The sequence below is a fragment of the Cinclus cinclus genome, chromosome 20 (genome assembly GCF_963662255.1).
Source record: "Cinclus cinclus chromosome 20, bCinCin1.1, whole genome shotgun sequence".
In the NCBI taxonomy this organism is placed as follows: Eukaryota; Metazoa; Chordata; class Aves; order Passeriformes; family Cinclidae; genus Cinclus; species Cinclus cinclus.
The window spans coordinates 5081768-5102447 of record NC_085065.1 but is presented as its reverse complement, the minus strand read 5'-3'; the positions used below and the strand labels follow the sequence as shown (position 1 = coordinate 5102447).

Genomic DNA, 20680 nt, shown 5'->3' with positions numbered 1-20680 from the left:
GCTCCAGGAGTGCTTCCCTTCCCCTTGCCATCAGGGTTTATTAATTCCTTGCTTGGTGAAGTCTCTATTAATAATGGCTGCAGGATCTGGCTGGGAAGCTGCGTGATGAGATCCTCTGCTGGCTGTTCCTGGGCTGCTGTGATTGTATTTGGAGGACAAAATTCTATGTGGACTAATTAAAATGAAAAACAAAAGGAAGAAGAAAACAAAGCAGGGTTGTTTGAATTATTTACTAGTTTCCAGGAGACAAAGCAGTAATTGCAAGTGCTTATTGCAGGTGTTTGGAGAGGGGATGCTCCCACCTCTGGGCTAGGACCAAAGTCTGGTTATTTACTGGCATGGAGGAGACTTATCAATCCTCTTTAAGATAAGTGCAGCTCCAACTGCTCCTTAGTTTGCTGATTCTGATTTTCTCCTTTTTCTTTTGGAAATTCAAAAGACAGAGGCTCTGAGACAGCTTTGATGTAGGTAAATGTGGAAACAATTCTGCCAGCAGTGTGCCCTTCTCTCCTGAGCGAGGAAATGGAGAGGGAAAACCCCAAACCATCCTTCCCTGAGGAAGTGCCTGTCCTCTGTTGTCTTTCCCCCCTGCCAGGGTCCCTCTGGGTCACACAAATGCCACCATGTGCTCCTTGTGGTGCCACTTTCTGGGTGTTTGTTGTGCCAGGGGGACACTGAGCCTGAAGGAGTGGAACCCCCCATGATGGGGCCAAATGCCCTTTGTGAATTAGCTCTTGTCCCAGATGGACACATCTGGGTCCCTAACACAGGGCTGCATCCAAACCAAGGGAAAACCCACCACGTGCTGTGTCACAGCTGGGTCACCCTGTGTCCCAGGGCACTGGGGTGGCTTTGGCAGCGTGTCCCAGCCGTGCCCTGGGAATGAGGGTTGGTACAAAACCAGCTGTTCAAATCCTGGCTTCCTTCACAGACCCTCTGGATCAGCAGCATTTCAGGGAATTGCTCCCTCAGGACAAGGGTGTCCCTTGTGTCCCTGCTATAATTAGTGTTGTCCCATCCAGACTGCCTTGTGTCAGGAAAAGCCCATTGGAACACGGGGTTCTCCAAGGAGGAGGGGTTTTCTTCTTCCTGAGGGGTTAACCAGAGCAGATCCAGGATGGATGGATGGATGGATGGATGGATGGATGGATGGATGGATGGATGGATGGATGCTTTTACTGCTCTTTTACTCAAGTGTGGCTCCCCTTGTTTGTCTCTGTCTCTTTTCAACCCAGGGCTTCGGGAGCCACTTAATTGATTTCAAAGGGAACAGGACTTGTTGGAAATTGAGTTTTGCATTCCTCCCTGCCTCTGTGACAGAGCACCTGGCAGCTCCAGGCTCAGCTCCTGCTGCAGTTCACCTTCACTGGCTTCTCTCTAGGAGAGCTGTATAAAAGAAAGAAAAATTAAGGAAGAGGTACAAAAAAATTCCATTTAGCAATATAAGGTGTGATCAATATTCCTTTGTCTCCAAATTGTGATCCTGCTGAGCAGGAACAAGTGGAGCTGCCTTGTTGGAGATGAGAAGTTAATCTTTAAAGCCAATAAAGATTTAGGGCAGTGTAATTGCTTTAATATTTGATGCTTAAGACTATTCAAACTTTACATTTTTAACCAAAGGACCTGGATCCTTGGCAATGGAAATTATTCAAGATGAGGAGCAGTGACACCTTGGGAGAGAACCCACGTTCCTGTTTTGTGGCCCTCAGGAGGGACAGGGGACAGCTGGATGCTGCCTGTCCCCAAAAGCACCATCAGTGAGTGGAGAAGGTGAAAAGGAACAGGGTGGGAAGAGGAGCTGTTCTCTAGGAGAAGGGCACCAGCCCTAATGGGGGTTTGCAAAACACAGCACCCCTTTCCCTCCCCTGCTGGATGAAGGTCAGAATTAAACCCCAATCTTTTCCACTGTTGTGATTTTACAGAGTTGTTACAGGAAGGGAGCACATTAGGGATGAGGTAGATCATTATATGCTTATATTATCAACAATAAAGCAAAGTCTCTTAATTCCTAATTCCACCATTATCTGACACATTTCTTTGTGAGTTTCCTATTCATCCATATTTTTTCCCCTCTGTCTCCACTAACAGAAATTGCTTTGTTGTTAAACTCAATTTCACTCTTGACTGGATTGAAATATGCTTATTTCCTTTCTAAAATAATAATAATAATAATAAAAATCTAAAATTATTTCCACTCGTATGTGAAAAGTGAACATTTTTCTTCATGTAGTCTCTCAGGTTTGAATGTCTGAGGGTTTCAGAGGTTTATTTTCTAACAGTCTAATTGCATGATCCCAGCCCATAGCTGGGGGCTTTCCATTTGTTTCATCATGAATTTGAATAACTCAGGACAGTTTAGGATTTCCTGGATTAATACTGAGGTCTCTTGGCAGAGATGGGGCTGCAAAATGAGACTTCTCCCACTTTCAGCCTCCTTTTCAGCAGCTTTTAACCCAGCTGGGGGTGGTGGGCAGCCAAGGGAATTGCCTTGAGCTGGAGAGCTCTGTGGGTTGGTGTCTCCTCCTCAGCCCCCAGTAGCTCCATCCTCAACTAACCCCCAGCACCACCAGTTCCTGGGGCTGTGCCTGGAGCTGCCATCCCCTTCTGGATGGGGCTCACAACATGAGGAAGGTACTGGAGGCTCCCAGGATCTTGGTAACAAAAGCCACCTGTGCCCAGGTCCTGTATCTGCTCCACCAGCTGGGCTGGGCATCGTCCAGAGCAGGGCAGGGCTCTGTGCCAGGGGTGGCTGCAGGGAGGATTCCAGGGAGCCCAGCAGGAGGAAGGGATGGACCCCAGCTCAGCTGGAGGCTCCCGATGTCCTCACAGCAGCCCTGGGCTTTGCTGGGCTCCCCTGCTCTTCTCCTGGCTGTGTCCAAACCAGGACAGTGGAAAGCCTTGGCTCAGGCTGATCCTGCCATGCCCAGTGTGTCCCCAGAGGTGTCCCCAGGGTCCCCAAAAGGTCCCAGGGAGCTGAGGCTGAGCTTCTGACTGGAGCCCAGCACTGCCAGGGACCCCTCTCCTCCTGCCAGCCCCAGGGAGCAGCAGCAGCCCTGCCTGAGCCCTGTCCCAGTTACCTGAGACAGGTGAGGGCAGGGAGGCGCTGCCATTGGTGTTGTGGAGGTGCCTGTCAGAGACTGAAGTAGTTCATGCCTCAAACAATGATATCAAGTTTTGCTCACTATAACAAAAATTGTATAAAGAAGCTACAACCAGAGAAGCCTCCCTGACTGGGACTTGGGACTTAAAGTCAAACTGCTGAGATTGGATAAAGGGAAAACTCATTCTTTAATCATCTGAAACAAGCAAGTAAACAAGAAAAAGAATGTGAGCCAGACCCAGCAGCTGTGCTAAGAATCATCTCTGGCTTGCTTCAGGGTGGGGGAGGCCATAGCCCACAGACCCATTTGCTGGGAGCAGGTTTGCACAGATTTACACATTTCTCCCCAGCTGTGGGGGAAGGAAGTTTGGGTGTGTTGTAACCTCTGCTCAGGGGCAGTGAACCCATCCTCCCTTGTACAAACTGCCTGTGGAACCCTCCAACCCTGGGAGGGCCAAATCCACGGGACATTCACATGAGAGGCAGCTAAGGGGGTGCCTTAATCCATCAAAGACCCCCCCAAAATACTCCCCAGAGTCGTTCCTGAAGCCTTGCACCACAGGACTGCAGGTGATACAACAAACCCAGAGTCTGTTGTAAAAGACAATGGCAAACTCCCCCCTCACTCTCCAGGGAGGTGCCTGGATTTTCCTACCTGGCCTGTGTGCATATTGACCCATCTGATTCTGTGCTTTTCAGAGGGACCTTCATCACCAAGAAAACCAGAAGAGGATCAGTGGAATGCCATCAGGATCCACCGAGTGGTGATACTTTCTACCTAGTTTGTCTCTACCTCACTCTCTCCCACCCCACATTCCCCAAGCTCCTCTTTCCCTATTTCTTTCTCTCCCCTTTTCTTTCCCTCATATTTGCTATTAAACAAAATCCCTACTATTGTCACTGGCATATGGTCTCGTTTGCACCTTAATTCGCACTGAGGAATTCCTCAATAATTTTAATAACCAGACCTTAAAAATGCCACATTGTGAGCGGTCTGCTTGTGGATAATCAACCTGCGTTAATGAGCAGGGGGGGCCGCATCCCCTCCCCAGTTGTGATGGCTCTAAACCCTCCCAGCCTCCTCCTGGGGACAGCCAGGAGAGGAATGGGAGCTGCCCTGGGATGTCCCCAGGATGTCCCGGATGCGGCAGCCATCGGATGCTGGAGGGCTGGAGCTTTGTTAGGAGTGGGAGAAGTGAGGAGTGGGCTGGGTTTGTGGAATGCCAGATGGAGAAGCTCCCGTGTGGGGGATTCCCACTGCCCGGCTGTGGGACTGGGCTTGTGCATCTCCAGGAGCAGAGTTTTGCCAGGGGGAATGGGGACAAAGACTTCTGTCTTTCCAAGCTTCTGTCCTCTCTGATGGGCCTCAAAGGGACCCTCAGCTTCCCTTTGGGTGCTCGGGCTGTGGCTGCCTGGCTAGGGACACCCTAGCCCCCAAATCTCCAAACTCCTCCCAAACCCTGCCAGGAAGGGCTGTGAGCACTGAGCAGTGGTATCGACTCTTCCACAGTAATTAAAAGGCTGGAGACCTCTTGCTCTTCTTACCCCTGACTTGATTTTCTTTAATTACAGCTAAAACTTGATATATCTTGTCCCTCTTAATTTGGCTAAACCTCCCTCCTGCTCCAGCACCTCGCTGCTCACTGCAGTGACTCCCAGCCCCTTGCAAGGGGTGTGAGTGCCCGCTGGGCTCATTTTGGGATGTTGATGCCAGCCTGGTCCCTGGGTAAGTCCTTGTGGATATGGGAGCCTGACGTGAGGGTTAAGCTCTCCCTTCTTCCCAGCCCCACTGGGAGTGGAGCACTTTCCACCCTGAGCTCCAGCACATCTCCACACTGTGCCCGGTGGTGCCACCAGGTCAGCGGGCTTGTTCCACAGGGGATGAAATCCATCCTCGTCCTCTGGGATGGCTGCGGGAGCTGCTGGATTCCCCCGGGCCAGGGAGGCAGCACTTGCTGCGGGAGATCAGGATAATGTGCTAACAAGCCTGGGATGCTCCTCCAGAGGATTTTTCTTGTCCTTTCGATGCTAGTCCCATGGTTGAGCAATGTATTGTCCTCCTGGGACCGCACCGGGCTGGGAAATGTGCTCAGCTGAGTGTGACAGAGGCACGGGGGGAGGCAAACCTGAACTGGCAGCTCGGAGAAGTCTGCCCGGCAAAGGGACAGATCCAGCCCTCGGGGCTCACTCTTTCCCTGACTTTTTTCCTGGCTTTCTTCCCGGTGAGGGCTCTCTGGGGTGTTTAGCCTCAAATAACCTTTCCCAAAGGGAGGAAGGATACTCTCACCCCTTCAGGAGCAGTGGTTCAGCATTTCCCAACCTGCCCTGCTGCTCTCCCTTTACCTGGGCTCGGTCCTTGCTTTGTTTCCTCTCCCCTGCCTGGATGGAGCTGGGCAGAGCTGCCCAGTGAGGGAATTGTGCTTCCCGGGGGGGTCAGGAGCTGCCCCTTAATGCACTGCAGCGATCCAAATGCACCTCCCTCCTCTGCTGCACTCATCTTCCTCTCTCTTTAATTTTTAATTGCTGCTCGTGTTTCCTCCGAGCATCTCCCTTTGCAGCCGGGGAGCCAGGAGCCCTTCTTGACCGATAAAGCTGGTTCAGGTTTTCCTTTCACCTTTTGTGTTCGCTTCTCGGTGAAGCCGCGGTCGTTGCTCGGTTTAATTAACATAGTAAGAAAAATGCATGAGTTTATTTAAGCAGGAAGAGAAAGGGAAATTCAGCATCCCGCTGCTCTCAGAACACATAATCCTATTGGAAGCTGAGGAGTGATCCGTACATCGATTATTTTCCTCTGCTGAATTAGCGAATTAGCAGCTAATGGAAGTGAAGGATTCACAGTGCTGACAGGCTGGAAGAGCAAGAGCTTCCCAAATTCCCTGTGCAAGGCAGCGCTGACAGCCCTGTGCTGCCAGGAGCTGGAGAACCCCGTGTTTTACACCTCACCTGGCTGTGCACCTCCAGCAGGAACCTCAGTGTCCTGGGCTGTGCTGCCAGCACTGGGGGCTGCAGCATCCCTGGGGATCCAAGGGCTGGAATGCTCCTCCTGCTGCCCCGTGGATGCTCCCGTGGGCTGAGAGAGCCCATCCTGGCTGCTGAGGGCTGCAGCCGGCCTCCAACCCTGCCGGGTCTGCCCCTGGGAATGCTGCTGGCTCTGCCTTTAGGCAGTGCAGAAGTGCTGCACGTCCCCCTTGGGCTCCCAGCTGCTGTCGCAGGGCAGGAGGGGACAGAGATCAGTGTCAGCCTCATGGCCCCTTGCACCCCCCCTGAGACCTCAGCCATGCAGATAGCTCCATGGAGCAGAGAACCGTCCCAGTGAGCAGCTCTGGGGACCAGAGAACATTCCCAGGGACCAGAAAATATGAACAGCTCCAGGGATCAGAGAACAGCTCCAGAAAACAGCTCCAGGGGGCAGAGAGCAGCCCCAGTAAACAGATCCAGAGACCAGAGAATAGCTCCAGAGAGCAGTCCTGGGGACCACAGAACATCCCCAGGGACCAGAAAACATTGAGAACAGCTCCAGGAAGTGGAGAACACCTCCAGGGACCAGAGTACAGCCCTGTGAACTGGAGAACTGCCCCAGAGAGCAGCCCCGGGGAACAGAGAGCAGCCCCATGGAGCAAAGAACAGATTCTGGGACCCTCATGACTGGTAAATCCCCCAGGGCAGTGTCAGGTGTCCTCTCACTGCTGCCCATCAGACGAGCAGTGTTTCTGGATTTCAAGTGCTCAAGGGAAATGTTCCATCTTCTGCAGGCTGCAGTCATAGGGACTTTAAGCAGGTGGATGGAGCACTGACTGCTCTGACAGCAGCAAGGCCACCCATGTCCAGGGACTTCGCTGGCTCCTCTTGGTCCCTTTCAGCAGCCTTGGGGAGCTCCTGAGCATTCCGTGCGTGGGGATGCAAAGGTGGCTTTAGGACACTGCTATCCCCTCCCTGCTCTTTGCCCAGTGCTCTCTCCAAACACCAGCAGAGGAGCAAATTTCGGGTTTGTTTTGCTGCCCCTGGCTGGTGATGCTCAGAGGCACCGGAGGTCGGAGCCGAGTTGTTTCACGTCAATAAAGGAGCTCCCTGTCCCCAGCAATGTCGCCTGTGGGGGGACAGAGAAGTTACGGTGACTAAGTGATCCTAATGCCCAAAGCGTTTGGGCATTGCAGCTCCTGCAATCAAATTATCTCTCTTGTCTCAAGGGCAAGACTGTGCTTGGGGAGAGCTTAAGGAAGTGGCTTGTCATAGCACATTTCAGCTCCACCCTTTGCTGTCATTCTCCCCCTCTGGGATCATTATTTTTCCATGAAGACCCAGTAGCTTGAGGATCAAGATGAAACATGGGCAGATCAACCCCCAGGCTTTGGAAAGCACTGGAAGGGACCTTTGGAAAGGTCCTGAGCTGGAGTGGGAAGTCTCTGGAGGGTCTTGGGGTGCTTCTGGATCCCCAGCACATGGGCACTGCTCACCAAAATCCAGCACAAACCCTGCCACTGTGGCTTGTCTGGAGGTGCCCCCACCTGAGCAGTGATGAGTGTGCATCTGTGACCTTTGCAGGAATGCACTTTATACTTTATTTCTGGTGGGTTACAGCCCCCCATGCATTTCTAACCCCTTTCCTGCAGCTGTGGTGACCCAAACCATGGCATTCTGTGCAGCCATGGCTGGGTAGGGAGCCTCGGGGTTGCACAATTACCAAGGATCAGTTGAAAATGCCCAAGATCTTTTGCTAGGGTGACTTTATGATGCTTGTATCCCCAATTATCTATTCTGTTTATTGTGGGTATTGTGTTCTGCAGGTTTAAGGCTGGTTCTGAGAGCAAAGGGGGCAGAAGAAGAGCACAGTTTGTTTTCAGAATCTGCCCTTGCTCCCCCACATTCCTGCTCCTGGACTGTGCTGTCTGCAGCACGGACAGACAGCAGGACAGAGCTCTCCTTTGCTTTTAGTTAGTTTTTTTTTAGCTAGCTGAGACAAAGAAGTTCCCTGGACTGTGTTTTTTTCTTTGTCCTGGAACTGTTCAGCCCTGCTCTGGACTGAAAGCACAGAAAACACCGGAGCTCACACCTGTGAGTGTGAGGACAGGGCAGGCGTGCCCAGGACAGGGCCTTTTCCAGCAGGAGGGACCGATAGAGACTGAGTGAGCCACACCCCATGACAAGGACTTTCTGAATCTGCCACCTCTTCAGAACAACAAGACCTCCCATTGTTTAATATTATTCATTTTCCACGGTTGTGAGTACTCTGCTTGTTAAATAAACAGGTTTTTTTCACTTCTCTCCAAGGAGGTTTATGTCTCCTGAACTGGTGGGGGGGAAGGGGCTGCTTGAATTTGCTTTCTAGAGGGACTCCATTCGGAGGATTTCTCCCAGATTTGTGCTAAACCAGGACACTGGGCCAGTGGTGCAGGACAAGTCCCATCTCCCAGAGGATGTTCTGGTGTCAGAGCTGGAATTTTGGCCCTGCCCCATTTATGGGCAGAGCTGTGGAGCCTGGAGCCTGCACTGGAGATGCTCCATGTCTACCTCTGAGTGGACAGGGGCCCTAACTGGTGCAAAACTGGTTTATTTTGGGCCAGCTAGCTGCTGAGCTGGTTCTCTCCATTCCCTGCTGCTGCTGAATTTGGAATAACAAAAAATGTGTGTGTGTGTGTGTGTGTGTGTGTGTGCAGTATAAGTTCAGCATATTGATTTTTGGGGCTATTGCTTCTCAGCTGCCGAAGAAGATAATTCACTGCTTTATTACCATCCTTGGATTTCAGATTTATCCCTCTAAACAGACAGCGAGCTGGTAGTTAATTAAGCTTTTGTTTCAAGCAGCAGCACAGGGAAAGGACTGGCTGCTGCTGCACTTCTCCTTGGGGTTGAGGGCCCTGGGGGGTGGGGAATGCCACATTCCCATCCCTGGGGTGATGGATCCTGGTGGGAATTGGGAGTGGCAGAAGTAACTCTGACTGTAACTCTGCTCCCTGCTGATCCCTGCATCCTGCCAGGATGGGCCTGGAGGAAGAGCAGATTTCTAGATTTTATTTTATGTATATTTTATATTTTATATATTTAAAACATATTTTAATTTAATTTTATTTTAATTTCCTGGTCAGTGCTGCAGGAGGCAGCACCTGGAGGAAGCAAGGTGGCTGAGCTGCCTTTTGCCTATCCAAGAAACAGCCAAAACTTTTAGAGTCATTTTCCAGCCCAGGATCACCTCTGGAAGGAGGAATGGGAACACACCATCTCCTCCCTGGTCCCTTCTCCCCTCAATGTTACTTGAGGGGCAACTCACTATTAATTGTTAAATAATTAATGTGTGGTGCCTCTCCACACCCCAGACTTTTCCTGCTGGGAAACCTCTGCCACTGGCCTCATGGAAGAGCTGGACTGGCAAAATCCAGAGCTTGTGGGATGCACAGAAGGACCTTGGTGTTATCCTTATGGTTGTGTCCATAAGTTCCCCTCTGGATGGGCTTCAGAGAAAGGTGTTCTTGCCAAGATGACCTAAAGGTTTGGCTTGACAGTGCTGACTGCTGCTCCTGAGCCACACTTCTGCAAATCCTCAGTCTGTGCATCTGTCTGCCACATCCTGCTGTGATCCTCCTCAGACCTGGTGTCCCAATGACTCCTTCCCTGTCACCTGCCCATGAAAAGTGTGGATGAACACAAAAATCTTTCTGCATTTAAGAAGTCCTGGAGAATATGATTTTGCCTCTCACTTCTGTTTGGAAAAAAAGTGCTGTTTTATGAGGAAAAAATCTAGTTTGGGGTATATTCCCACCTGCTGTCCCTGAGCTTGCTTGTGGCTGGTGCTGTGGCAGCTTATGCTCCCTGGCCAAGGCCACCCCTGGTTTCCATGTGGGACAAGGAAGCAGTTTGAGCATCTGGGATGCTGTGGAAATGCAGTATCACAGAAGCATTTCCTCCTCATCAGCCCCACGGGAAACCCCTGGGACTGGGCACAATCAAGGTTAGTTTGTAGAGGGGTGGGTGGCTGGTGCTGGGAGGGCATTGGAATTGCTCAGCACTTGAGGAGCAGATCACTAAACCAGGCCGGGGAGGTGGGGCTGGAGGGAGGTTTCTCTGGAGGAAAATGAGATGGAGAAAGGCTGAGGAAGACCATGGGGGAAGAGCATCCCACCATGGGGAAGGCAAAGGACAGCTGTCCCCCAGTGTCACCCTGTGTTTTATGGTGCCCGAGGTGGTATCCAGTGCAAAGAGGGACAGCCAGCCACGGGGCCAGTGTGGCATGAGGGGCCCCTGTTGGCACCACAGCCCCCAGACCACAGCCTGGCCCTGTCCTGTAGCCTGGCCAAGAGTGCACATGGGGGACAGTGTTGTCCTTCCAGCCATTCTGTGCTCACCCCGGGGTGCTGCATCCCATCCCTCACCCCCACTGGGGTGCACCCATCCTGGCTGGGGTTGGAAATGGGGCGTCTCTGAGCTCTGTGCACACTCGGCTCCTTTAAGTCCCAAGTTTTGGAAGGCTATTAGTGCTTGTCACCTTTCACAGGAGAGTGGGGAACACCTCTGCTGAGCTCAGCACCGCTTCTCCTGTCTCATGGCCCTTCCTTTGTCTTCCCAAGGACACCGCCCTGGTCCCTTTTTGGCAGCACCCTGGAATAGCCGGGGACATCGGGGAGCCACATGGTGGGCCGTGACTGTGCCCCCCCGAGAGAAAGCAGAGTGGTCGGGCAGCAGAGCTGCAGCCTGGTGCTGTCAGAGCCTCCGGACACGCCCTTCCCCACAAGGGAGGTTTGCCCTGCTCCTAAAAACCCCCAGATCAAACAGCACCCGGGCACGATGCTCTGTGACATTTCTGTTCTGACTGCCCCCGCCCGAGGGCCATCTCTGCCTCCCGAGGTCCCCACTCCGGGGACTGTCACCTGCGCGGGGATGCTGCCACCCTCTCCGCCCAAACCCGGCCATCCTCCCCCCAAAACGCCATGCCCTCACCTCGGGGTGGTGCCGCACGCCCATCTCCCCTGCCCCCTGCCCCGACCCTCCCTCCGAGGGGCCGGGTTGCCGCTAGATGGCAAGCGGAGCCCGGCGGAGGCTCCGCGGGGCGGTGCGGGGCGGAGCGGAGCCGCAGCGCGGGGTGCGCGGAGCGGAGCGGAGAGGAGCGGAGCCGAGGGGCCCGGCCATGGGCTCGGCCGGCAGCGGGCAGGGGCAAGGGTAGGGCAGGGGGGACGGGACGTGTCCCCCCGGTGTCCCCGCCATGCTCCCCCGCGCGGCCCCGCGCCCCGCCCGGTGAGCCCCGCTCGCTGCCGCCCTCGCTGCCTCTGGGGGGCTGCGGGGCCGCCCCCTGCCCGCAACTTTGAACGATGATCACTGTCAACGCGGATGGCAAGATAATGGTCAGAAGATGCCTCGTCACCTTGAGACCCTTTAGGTAAAGTTGGTGTTTCCTTCTGGCCGCTCCTGCGGGCGGGGAGCGCTCTCGGTGCGGGGGCTGCGGCTGGCCGGGCTCCGTGTGCCTGTGTGGGGTGTGCGTGTGCGTGCCTGGAGCCCGCTGGGCACGGCAGGGATGCAGGCAGGGATGCAGGCAGGGATGCAGGCAGGTCTGCCCGCGGGGCAGCGTGCGGCTCCTGCAGCCCTCGCCGGCTGCCGGCTCCGGGGTGATCGCAGGGCTGCTCGCCGCCGGCTTTTTTGGGTACCGTTCTCGGAGATGTCGATTCTCGGGGGGATTCGGTTCCTCTGGTTTAAGCCTGGGGATTTCGAAGCCCACCCTGAACTGGCGGTGGGGCTGGGGTGGATGACCAAACCTGAACCCCTCCGGCTCCAGCACACCCCTACTCGCCCATTGCTTTTCCCCCTTGCTGTAACTCCCCGTTTTTGCTTCCAAACATTCGCTTCCTCTCTCCGGCCCTTGCTCTTCGGCTTCTTCGCTTCACTGGAGATGTGCTTGGGTTGCTCCCGAGACACACGGGAGGTGTCGGCAGTTACGTGGTTTTTCCATGGGGAGAGGGACCAAAACCCCTTGGAGATAGAGGGGAACGTAGCTCAAGGTGGGGTGAGCCCAGCCCAGCGGTTTCCAGCGCTCCCCGCTGTGTTCGGAGCTCTGGGGTCACCGGAGGGATCTGCTCGCTGCCTTTTTGCGTAGCCCAGGCTACAGCCCGGCGTGGAGAAGGAGGACAGGCTTGCTCCGCTCGCCTGCACTCAGGTGTGGAGAGGTTTCCTGCCTGTCCTCGGGAGCTGCTCGGCTCTGCTGGCCTGGAGCGATTTCTGCTGCTGGATCCCGCGGCACTGCCCTGGGGAAGGGGAACTTGGCCAAGGGGATGCCACAAAGAGGTGGCCGAGGTGTGAGGGTTCCCCCAGCTCAGGCTGGCTCGGAGTGGAGCAGGGAGTGACACGAGAAGGACACACTCACCCCGGGGAATGCTCTTTGCCTGGCTCTTTGCTTTCTCAACTGGGTTCGAATTCCACAGTGAGGAAGTGACTGGCTGGAGCATCCCTGTGCCCTGGGCATCACCCCTGAGACAGGGGAACCCCATCTCCAGCAGTGACCTGGGGTCAGGGTGGGAGAGAGCACAGGGACTGCAGTTCAGGGTGATCACAGAGTCTCAGTAGGGATGAGGATGTGTGTGGATGAGAGGTTTGTGATGGCTGGGTGGTCTCTGGTGTCCAGGTGGAGAACTTGCACTGTCCTGGCCATGTTCCCTGGGCTGACTTCTGCTCTCCAACCAGTACATACCAGTATTGGTGCCACTGGAACCAGTGGGGTAACCTTGTTAACAGTCAGGCTTCCCCTGTGCAAGAGGAGGAATTCCCAAGGCCCTCTCCTTACTGTCCCACAGTGTCCAGGACCTCTGCACCTCCTCCATGCTGCTGTCATGTTGAGTGTGACCCCCACACCACAGTCCTGTGTCCCCTTGCTCCCAGCCCAGTGTGGGTGAGTGTTGGTGCTGCCCAGCTCCAGCTGTAACCCAGTGCGATCAGCTCTGCTCCCCTAACAGCAGCACCCCACATCCTCTGATGTGGGTCAGGTACAACCTCCAGGAGTGGGAGAAGATCCTGGCAATCAGGACAGGTCCTGTAAATCGGTTCCCTGCTGCTGGCTGGGCAAAGCCTCGCTGCTCCAGGGAATCCCGTGGTGCAATCCCCTGCCTGATGTGGATTGTTGCCATCGGAGGAGAGGTGCCATTGGCAAACAGCACACAGGAAACCTGATCCTGAGCACCAAAACATTTCATTAACCACCCTCCAGACACGCTTAGCAAAGCAATGCAGAGCCCTGAGCTGGGAGAGCGCCTGCAGAGAGGGAAGGGGAGAAGGAGCAGATCAGTCTGGAAAATCACAGGAATGTCCAAGGGTGGCTCTGTCTTCATCTCAGCAGAAAAGGGGGTCTCATTTGTGGTGGTGCCAGATCCGGGCAAGAACTCACCCAGGAGTCCTGGTCCAGCTCGCCCAGCTCTTGGCTCTGTTGTTCTGCTGGAAACCAAAGCCAGGCTTTCCGTGGGATGTAACAGTGGTCAGTGAGAGAGCTCACACTGCTCCCCTGCATGGATCACGGTGCCATGGCTGAGCATCAGTTTACAGCACCATAACCCTGTCGGGCTCTAAGCAAAAAGTGTTTGAGGGAGAGGGATCATTTATTAACCTGACATCTGCTGTAGGAAAGGTGGCTCAAGTTTCAGGAAAACTTGTGGAATAAAAGATGCTACTCTGTAGCCCTTGGCTTTCCCCTGCACCTGTGTAGGATTCTCTCTGTGAGTCCTAGCTGGGTGATTTGTCACCATAAGCAGTGTCTCAGTGTCACATTCCCAGTGTCACAGTCTCATCCTGCTGGGTGCTGCTGGCCTTCCTCCCCCCACCACATTCCAGCTCAGCACTCAGACCCTCCTGGACACATCCAGCTTTCCGTTCCTTGGGCCTAAATCCTCCACGACTGGGGCATCACTTCCAATTTTCATTTAAGACTTGAGGAATTTCGCTTCCTTCTCTTTTGGGCACTCAGCCAGAGCCCAGAACTGTGAACAGTTCAGTTTGGGGAGGATGTGGAGTGGAACTTGGCACCAGAACTGTGCCTGAGCGATGAATTAAATGTGACATTGGATGACAGGCAAAGCCAGCATGCAGGATAGATGTTATTTGGTCCTTGGAACTCCATAGTCTTCAGGGAGTTAGTCTTGATTTTGGGGGAGAGGAGCCAGTGCATTTGGACCATCTGGGATCTGGTATGTTTTACCTACTTTGTGGTAAATTTGTTTTCTGTATAAGGAGTTTCCACTCAGCTGAGGCTGGGCTAGGCATTTTTATTCACCTGGAGAATATCAGCAAAAGTAAAGGAATTGGGGTTCTTAGGCCAAGTCCAGTTCTGGACCCTCCCTGCTCCTTGGAGCACTGCTCTGGGCTGGATCCACTGATCTCCCAAGGATAGCAATTCCTGAAAGGCTCCAATTCCTCTTTTTTTTTCTTTTTTTTAATTTAGGAAAAAAGCATCTTGCATCTCCCATACTCTCTCTGTAATCCAGTCAAAATGAAAAAGGTTTAGTTTCCTAGGGAGGTGGTAGAACACAGATTACCTTTGTCTCTTTTTCTTCCCTTCTCCTTTTTCTTTCTGCTTAATGTTTAACAATCCCTCCTTGCCAGACTATAATTATGAAGATTAAAAAGCATCAACAAGGTCTCGCATAGTGATGAAGATACTGTCAATAGGAGGTGTGAGAGCAAGATCAGGTCTGAATATTTATTCAGGTGATGCTTTGTTAAAGTGCCCCTTGGGGGAGGGAATACCAGGACAGGGCCATGGTGGGTTTTGTATCAGGATGTGCTCCCAGGAAGGATCCTGGGGTGCAGGATTTGGCTGGCCTTTGACCCCCTTCAGCTCGTTTCTTTTCCTTTCATCTCCTGCCAGGGAGGTGCCATGGCAGACAGTGTTCCTTAAGGGCAAATTCCAAAGCCCTCCAAAGCCAAGCTGGGTGCAGCAATCCCCTCCAGTGCGTTCCTGAGAGCCTTTCCCAGACTCAGCTCTGCACTGGGCTCAGGCTGTGATAATGGCAGTGCACTAATGTCCCCAGATCACCCTCTCTCCAAGCTATTTATGGGACACCACGCTGCTTTGCAGCATCAGGGATGCTCTGCTGCCTCCACAATCACCACCCTGCTGGAGCTGGACAACAGCTCTCTAGAAACCCTCCTGCCAGGTCTGCTTTGGGCAGGGGTCTGAGGTCTGTATTCTGTCTGTGTGCAGATTCCACAGCTCGATGGCTCATCAGCATCTGCTGGGGAGGGGGTGGCTCTGCTCCACTGTTTCTGCTCCTGGGGCTCACCAACTGTGCCCATAGCCAGGCCCTTAGGAGTGGGAACCTGCATTAGTGAGTGCACAGTGGTTTATATATCTCATAGAAACTGCTTTCCACCCCTCCATGGGCGGCTCATTTGGAAATTAAAGGGACCTGAGCTGGTCCATGCCTGCATAGGGAGGGATGTCAGGCAGTTTTAGTGATACATCCCCTCTCCCAGGTGGATCAGCTGTCCCAGGCCAGCTCTGGCCTGGCTGTCAGGGAGTGTTTGTGCTGGTGCTGAGTGTGCTGCTGGCAGAGCTCGTTGGTGCTGACAAGCCCAGGGTGTTGCTTTCCCCCTTGATTAGGTGAGAAGGGGGTGGGGAGTTGTGCTGTGCTGCTTGTCCAGAGCCCATGGCCAGGTGCCCCTGATCCACTGGGGATGGGGTAGGGCTGGTCCGTAGGGATGGGCTGGAGTCAGGGGCCTGTCTGTAGTGAGCAAGGCTGATCCTCCTAGAGCAGGCAGAGGAAACCCTTTGTTTTTGAGCTGGCTGCTGCTGAGAGTGAGGCTGCCCTGGGTCTGGGCTCAGGGGTGCTGTCTGTGTGACAGCAGCATCAGAGCTGCCTGGGTGGAGGTACGAGCTCATTGGATCCCCTCTAAGTGCTGTGTCTTGCCCAGGAGTCTTTCCAGGTAAGGAAAGCCTGGCCGTGCTGTGCTGGGGCAGGAGGGAGCTGCCCTGGGAGCTCCTCCACTAGACCTCCCTGGGGAAGCCCAGCACCTCTCGAGCTGCTTGACCTGGTACTTGAGCACTCCAGGACATCTCCAGTCACTAACGAGGGCTTTGAAGCAGGTCACTTTATTTGTTAGCCCTCTCCAGCAGCAGATAATTGCAGTGCTGGTGTGCTGTAGCCCAGAGCTGAAGGCTGGTTCCCACTCCTCTGCTATGTAGGAATGCTTAGGTGGAGAGCTGTGGGCTCCTTTGCACCTGGAAAAGCCTGGGTGGCTGTGCTGTGTCTGTGTGCAGCTCCTGAGCTCTGTGGAGGATGCTGCGAGCTTGTAAAGAGAGTTGGAGGCTCCTGTCCTCTGTGGTTTGCTTCCCTTTGGCTCAGGGATGCTGACGGGCAGCGATGCCAGCGGGCACCCCGAGGGCTTCCTCACTCCCTGTCCCACACAGGATTTACCTGTTGGAAGACAAACCTGTTGTTTCACGAGGCTGGCTGGGGCTTGTCTTTCCTCTGTCTCTTCCTGGAGATTTCCCCTGGGTTTGGTGGCTGAGATCACGCTGCTGCTCTGGGAGCTGTCACACTGACACCTGGCAGTGCCTCTGCCAGGGCTTTTCCCGGGTGTCTGCTGGAGGCTGCTGTACCTCCACAGAGTCTCAGGGATGATGGCAGCGTCTCTGAGCGGTGGAAAGAGGCCAGACATCCATCCCTTGGCACAGAGCACTCTGCTTTACACCCCCTGGTGCACAACCAGGCTGGCACGGAGCTCTTGCCTTCAGCCCTTCCAGCCCCAAAAGAGTGACTGGCCTGAATTTGGCTGGAGCAGTGCTGGGAGCTCCTGTCCCTCACTGGAGGTGACGTGCAGATGACATCCTGCCCAGTGTGTCCCCTGGGAGCCACTTCCCTGCCAGCCCTGGGATGGCACCAGGCCACATGAGTGCTGCCGGAGCAGGTCCCTCCTTGTCCCCTTGTGCACAGGGGACACAATGACAATGCTGGTGGCCTAGTTACAGGGGAACAAAAGGCTTTGTTTAAAAAAACTAAAAGGGCTTTTTTTAGATCCTTTGGGAGGAAGGGAAGGTAAAGGTCTCTCTTTACTCCTCTCTCCCAAAGGAGCACAGGTATTGTTTATTGTGGTTCCTGTGGACTGGGTTGTTGGGCTGGACCTGGTGAAGCATCTCAGGGCAACTGTGGTCTGGCTCAGCTTCCCCACTGAAGATGCAAATCCACCCATGAATGTAGTGGAGGATTCCTCAAGGCCTGCCCATTGGAGCGGGCTGCAGGGATTTCAGGAGGGGTTCTCAGGCAAAACCCCCCTGCTCAGTGCCAGGGTTTGGGCAGAAGCATCCTGGGCTCTTTGTGAAGCACATGTGGGTCTGGTGGGGCTGGGGCTGCACAGATGCTCTCTGCCAGGGCTGGGTGGGGCGGGCCATAGGGACGGAGCTGGGATTGTCCCAGACACCCAAATCCTCTCCTTCTGCTGTGCAAGGAAATTACCCCAGGGGCAGAGGGTGGTGGGGCTGGCCCAGGAGGGAGTAGCTGGCTCCTTATCACACCTTGCTCCAGCTCTGCTTTCTCTCCTGCAGGATTTTCGTGCTGGGCATTGGATTTTTCACCCTGTGCTTCCTGATGACCTCCCTGGGAGGGCAGTTCTCAGCCAAGCGCCTGGGGGACTCCCCCTTCACCATCCGCACCGAAGGTGAGCGCGGCTCCGAGCCCAGCCTGTCCCACGGGCTGCTCCATGGCCCAGCTGAGCAGTGCCAGGGATGCAGGAGGATGGGGTTGGATCTTCCATTCCCACAGGTCCTTCCTGACCCTTTTTGGGATTATCCAATGCTCCGAGCCCAGCCTGTCCCACGGGCTGCTCCGTGGCCCAGCTGAGCAGTGCCAGGGATGCAGGAGGATGGGGTTGGATCTTCCATTCCCACAGGTCCTTCCTGACCCTTTTTGGGATTATCCAATGCTCTGAGCCCAGCCTGTCCCACGGGCTGCTCCGTGGCCCAGCTGAGCAGTGCCAGGGATGCAGGAGGATGGGGTTGGATCTTCCATTCCCACAGGTCCTTCCTGATCCTTTTTGTGGATTTTCAGGATGGCTCAGGGTCCTGTTGGGCTCTCTTGCCATGGCAGGGAAGTTTTGCTGCATGGCTCAAACCTGGCTGTGCTTATATCCAGAGGTGTGGTGGTGGGGATGGATGCTGGGGTGTGGATGCTGACCCTGGCTGGCAGCAGAAAATGGGGAAGCAGCTGGATCAGACCCCTCAGCTGGCAGCACTGTGGGTTGTGTGGGCTGCCCCTGGTCTGATGTGTGGAGGATTTGACTCAGGTGCTCGGAGGTCTCAGTGGCTTTGAGCACTTGTGGTCTGCAGGGAGTGGAAATTGTTCCTTAGGGAAAGGAGAATAAAAGGCCTTTGTGGTTTTATGCAAGTTTGTAGAAATGTAGAAGAGAAATACTCTTAATTTTAGCAAGTGAGTGTTATGTTGCATTTAACACTTCTTTTGGAGAGACATGAAGTCTGCTCAGGAGACACTTCTGTGTGGGACAGTCGTGTCCTGCCCTTGCTCTGGGAGGACACTGCTGCCATGGATTGAACTTCCCCTGACTTTTACTCTGAGATTTCAGTCACCAGAAATGCACAGAGGGAACTGCCCAGCTTGAACTCCCTTGAGCAGGGTGAGATGGGCTTGGTCAGGCCACTGTGGTCTTCTCCTCCTCTGTACCAAAACTGTGGAAGGATCTGAGCTCCACAGCCTCACCTAGGATGTGATTTTGGAGCATTAAATCCTTTCCTTGGGGTTCTGGAAGAAGCGCCAGCTGCTTCCCTACAGGAGGAGAGGGATAGAGTGGTGGTTTCCAGAAGCTGGATGGTGTTAAACTGCTTAGTTCACTTTCCAAGAGATGGATTTGCAGCCTGTGGCAGCTGGATTTGTGTTCTCCCTATGGATGGAGGACATGGTGGCTGATGTTCCTCCCCCTCTGCTCCCCTAACTATTCCCATCATCAGCTCCATTAAACCCTTTTGCAAGGACTGCTGTTTTCCTGGTGACCTCGGCCTGGAGCAGGTGGCAGGGTCAGTGCTTTTCAGTGTTTCTGCACTTGGTCAGTGTCCCCATGGGGAAGGTGTGTTTTGTGTTGCTGTCCCCAAGCCAAGCACACATTCCAGAATGGCTGGTGAGCAAAGTCTGGTTTTAGGGGATTTCTGGGATAAGAAACAGCATGAGGAGAGTGGGCAGAACTCCCCAGACCACTGTCTTCTCCAAACCTTCTCCGGATCTGGCTTTTGAGGAGATGGGTTCTGAAAAGATTGCTGGTTTGAAATGAAAGGTGTCACTGTTACAGCTGCCCTCTGTCCCAGAGCAGCCCCAGTGTCCCTGAAAAGTCTGTAGAGAACTGAGAGAAAGGCAGAGATTAACTGTGGGGCCAGCTGAGGTGTGCTGCAGGTTGTGCTGCAAAGAGCAGCAAAGGTTTCCAGACAACTGCAGAAGCAGCTGGGGTCATCCCAGAGGGCTCGAAATTTAGGGTGAAATAATGACAAAAAAGGCCATTAATCACCTCTTTATACCCTTCCTGGATGCCTTGGAGTGGCTTTTCCCATCCTTATCCTTGTTATCATTTTAGCCCGAACCTTTGAATCCACTGACTGCATCCTTGTCTGTCTCTTGTTTACTGGGAACAGTGTCAGCACAGCCCTGCAGCTGGGTCAAAACAAATCTCCTTTTTCAGGCCCTCACACCTCAAATCCTCCACACTCAGGGGTTCAGGTGGTTGAATCAAGGTGTGTAAATGGGTTCACCCTCTTGCCTGACCCTCTTTGGCTCTGCTGAGGGCTGTGAGCATCAACCTTGCTACTTGGGAGGGATGCTGCTTTGTGCCAAGGTGGGGTGGTTGAATGTTGCTTCTGGTAATGCCTGACTGGTCTCATTTAAAGAAGAAAAGAAGTAAATTATGACCTAGGTCCTCTAATTTTTCAAGGTTTTGGTCTCTTGGCTTTCTAACTGGGTAATGCAAGTTCTGCTTTGTTAGAAAGCTCAAAAATTTGATGCAAATCCGATTTTTTTCCCTATATTCAGTGGCTTTGCCAAACAAACTATTGCTTCCAGATGAATTGCTGCACATTTGGCTGTTGCTGTGCTTCTTATTGGGGAAGATGAGCTTCATTCATGGCCTCACACACTGGTTTTCAACACAAAGCATCCTCTCTCCTGTGTCTGGAGGAAGGCTGTGTTCTTTGTCCCCAAAGCTTGGCAGGCACATCTGAGAGGTTTTTGTCACTCTTTAACACCTGCTTCAGGTTTTGGGGTTCAGCCTTTCCTGTCACACTGATTTGTAGGGACTGGCTGTGCCCCAGGGTGATGTAGCTGCTGCCAGGAGGGAGTAACCCCCAGAGCAGAGTGGGAGCAAGGCTCAGGGAATGTGCTGGCCAGGAGCTGGCCAGTGTCACCACAGACCTCCCTCTGTCACTTGTGAAAGGCTGTGGCTGTTGTGGGGAGGGTCTGATGGCTGGAAGAACCAGCTATCCCACCCATGGAAAAGGCAGGAAAGGGTGATGGCTCCTGGGCAGCCTCCCTGGTGTGCTGGGGAGGGGGAGTCAGCTCTGGGGAGGGGGGAAGCTCCATCCCTGCAGGTGTGAGAACACACCCAGCTGATGGGAGCTGTGGGCAA

General features: G+C 53.9%; 1 protein-coding gene across 2 annotated transcripts in view; it reads left to right on the top strand.

The window, feature by feature from the left end:
- Positions 1–11397: 11397 nt before the first annotated feature.
- MGAT5B (alpha-1,6-mannosylglycoprotein 6-beta-N-acetylglucosaminyltransferase B) overlaps positions 11398–20680 on the top strand; it is a 66321-nt gene continuing 57038 nt past the window's right edge. For both annotated transcript variants that reach the window (XM_062506157.1, XM_062506156.1), the window contains exons 1-2: positions 11398–11465; positions 17607–17719. In XM_062506157.1, the coding sequence (XP_062362141.1) occupies positions 11398–11465; positions 17607–17719 (181 nt within the window). The remainder of the gene's footprint in view (positions 11466–17606; positions 17720–20680) is intronic.